General features: G+C 50.6%; 1 protein-coding gene across 1 annotated transcript in view; it reads right to left on the bottom strand.

Annotated features, from left to right (window-relative positions):
- Positions 1 to 2839, bottom strand: part of LOC104134584 (left-right determination factor 1) — a 9095-nt gene extending 6256 nt beyond the window's left edge. Inside the window, exons 1-4 of the mRNA XM_009648146.1 lie at positions 2575 to 2839; positions 1447 to 1684; positions 369 to 608; positions 12 to 50 (exon numbers count right to left, since the gene is read on the bottom strand). Coding sequence (XP_009646441.1) covers positions 12 to 50; positions 369 to 608; positions 1447 to 1684; positions 2575 to 2839 — 782 coding nt within the window. The remainder of the gene's footprint in view (positions 1 to 11; positions 51 to 368; positions 609 to 1446; positions 1685 to 2574) is intronic.
- Positions 2840 to 3346: the final 507 nt, after the last annotated feature.

The raw sequence follows: 3346 nt of genomic DNA, 5'->3' as shown, positions 1-3346 counted from the left end.
AGCAGGTGGACTTCCCCATCGCTGCCTCCTCCTTGCAATCCCCAGGGCCCCTGCATGCCAAGGGAGAAACAAGAAGCCATGCCATAACTGGAAACTGGGGAGGTGGGAGAAATAATCCCCCCTGTTGATAGCACAGGTGGGCCCCAAGACTCACGTGTCTTGGACCACATTTGGGTTTCATTTGAATATTCAGGCAACAAATACGGGAAGAGGGGAGGTGTGATTTGGCAGCAACTTTCTAACTAACTCTCCGTTCCCAGAGGTTTACTTGCGAGGGCAAGAGCTGTACACCCTGGGTCGGCAACGCAGTACAATAATTTGGGGCAAAGTTACACTGGAGGCAGTACAGATTTAGGTTTCATACGTACCCATAGTCTCCCAAGTCGAGGGTATAAAGCACCAGTTCGGGTTTGCCTAGGGCTTTATCCTTGGGGTCCTGAGAGGTGAAGCGCACGGCTTTGGCTATTTCTGAGGCATGGCTGCCTACCCTTTCTCCTTCAATCCAGACCTCCAGGAACATTGGCTCCCGCCTCTTGTTTCGCAGCCAGTAATGCACGGCCTGTGTCACGTCAAAGTTCTTCCAGCCCGACTCGCGTATGGGAACCAGCCTGCACGACAGGGGCTCGGCATGAGAGAAAAGCCCATCAGATAAATCCCAGGCTCGCAGCGCTGCGACTGCAGCAGAATAAATTGCTTCCTGTAGATTGTCATGTGCCTTGGTTACACGGTAATTTTTGCCGAGTGCTCTGGGCAAGCACCCTTGGCAATTAACTCACACCTCAAAAAGAAGCGTGCAGATCTAGCAGACACTGAAGGGGTAAATAAAACCCTTTGTGCATGCTCATGTCAAGGTATTCATTTATGCTCAGACAGAAATGTGGTGGTGCAGGATTATAAGCAGCCTCGGTATTAGTGACGACAGCCTGGTAAACACCACTACTCCCACCTGCTCCTGTCCGAGCTGTATTAGGGCCACAAGTTCCTACCCACCCAGAAAATTGGTTTGATGTCTAATTCTGCCTTCAAGGGTTGTGAAACTTCAACACAGCTCAAGGCTACAGAATCAGGTGCTTTTTGCATAATTTACTTATTTAAACCAGCTAATGAAACGGCCAATGGAAAGAATACCAGCAGCCAGTAACCCACGTCGGACAGAGAGTGAGAGAGAAGTGAACCGGGGGGAGGGTCTGAGAGGGGAAGACCTAGCAGCACATGGCATCGTTTGACACAGAAATAGATTATTTCAATGAAACGTCATATATCACAGTCTTAACCTAGTACCTGCTCTTACCAACTCATTCTGTGTTTAGAGGCTATAGAGCCTGATTCTACAGGTGTAACTCCATCAGACTGACAGGAGGCACAAACACATGACACCCGAACCCAGCCCAGAGGGCCCATACCCCGTAACTAGAGCCCTGCCTTCAGGGGAGGTCCCTTTCTTACCTGGAGTCTACCAGGGAGGTCCTGTTGGTTCCATCATGCTGCTGCTGCACCCAGTAGACGCTGACTCTGGCGTTGGAGATGATGGGTCTGTGAGACTGCCTGGCAGGCAGGTTTGCTCTGTCCAGAGGCTTTTTGAAGAGTTTCAGTTCAGCCATTGTCACTTCACTGTTTTTAGGTATTCTGCCCTCCATGTCAAAGATCAGGTTCTGACGCGTGGTGGTGTCAGAGTAGAGGGCTCCTCCTGCCATACCTGTGCAGGTTGGGAACAAAAAAGACAGCCTGTCCTTGCCATCCTGGTAAGCAAAGCCCCACACGCTTGTCCACAATTATCATCACAACACGCTCCTTCCATCCCGCTCACACTCCCACATCCAGCCCTTGCAGCAGAGACAGCCACTAAACACACCTTTTCTAATGCGTACTTGAATCAATGTCTTGCAAATGCCCTAATTCTTCTCCTATGTCTGAGCCTCTGCAACCTGGAGGCAACAGAAAGAAATCTCCTCTATACCTTGCCCCCAAATCGAGGGGACATCTCTCTGCGCCAGTGCTGGGCACCACAGCAGGAAACTGCACCACTTGCAATGAGTAAATGTTTTCGTTTGCTGCCCGGGGTGTTATGTACATCTTTTGAAAGTGAAACAAGCTCTAAGTGTCCTTGTGCAGACACTATTGTGTCTGTACAGCTGATTTTCTCCTTGATATTTTTCCCAGCTGGAAAAAAAAAAAAAAAAAAGACCGGGGAGAGCAAAACATCCTCAAAGAGGCGTGATTCCTATGAAAGGACTTCCCGGAGTTTTGACCCAAAACCAGCAAGGTCTGTACTTTCTATGGACTTTTTTTTTTTTCCCTCATTGTTTTTCCACCTGCCCGAAGTGTTGCCTGGGTACCAAGGCTTTTCTCTTCTATCAAGCTCCAGCAGCAGCCTGCCCTTCGCAAGGACTGTGAGACCCCCTCTCCAGGCGCAGGGAATTACTAGTGTGTGTTAATCTTTAAGATGCTGTTCCATGCACCTCTTCTACCCAGCTCAGGTCTGGAGCCGGACCCAAACCTCATTCCCCCCTTGTGGGTTTGCCTCTGTAGGCATAGCGCTTTCTGAGTTCCCGACAGCGGCGGCAGAAACGTTACCTGCATTGCCAGGGATCCCCCTGAGGATGCCGGCCAGGCTCGGCAAAGCTCGGCGCTTCACCCTGTGGCGCTTCAGCATGGAGATGTATTTGTTCTTTACATGGTCTGGGATAACCAGATCCACCAAGTCTCTCTTATGAAGTTTAGGGACCTCTGAGAGTCCCAGCTGCTTCAGCAACACCTCCTTGAACCCTTCCTGGGTAAATGCCTGCACAGCAATGGCCAGGCAGAGCACGCAGAGCATCTGGCCGAACCTCGCATCCATCCTCCTCCGTCAGCGAAGCAGCCGCCTGCCCGGCAGAGATGAAGGGGGGATCTCTCCGGGGCTGCTCTCGGCAGAGATGTGGTGGGCAGGCTGCCAGAGCGGGATGGGGGTCCCCTGCGACGGGGTTTTATAGCCAGCCTCGTCCCACTGGCACAACAAATTCCACAAGTGGGGACGAAGCAGAGGACTTAAAAGGATCACTCCCCCGTCGGTAGACACATGCCAGTTTAACACCTTCATCTACTGCAAAGTTAATACAAGAAGGTTTAGGGGAGCTTCCAGATTCCTTCATGGGGAAGAAGTTTCCATCCTTTTTTAATTCCCTGTAAACTTTTGCCCAGACAGCCCCTGAGTGGTCAGTGTCTCATGTTCAGCCTAGGTCAGGGAGGAAACACATCTGCAGAGTACATTGCTTTAGGTACCACATCATATGATTCTTAAAGGAAGCGTCAATCTTTACCGCAGGGGACTTGCTACCTAAAATAGCCAATATCAATCAGGAGAATA

The sequence above is a fragment of the Egretta garzetta genome, unplaced genomic scaffold, assembly GCF_000687185.1.
Source record: "Egretta garzetta isolate BGI_Z169 unplaced genomic scaffold, ASM68718v1 scaffold11, whole genome shotgun sequence".
Classification (NCBI taxonomy): Eukaryota; Metazoa; Chordata; class Aves; order Pelecaniformes; family Ardeidae; genus Egretta; species Egretta garzetta.
Note: the sequence above shows the minus strand (reverse complement) of the source record. Positions and strands in the feature narration are given on the sequence as shown.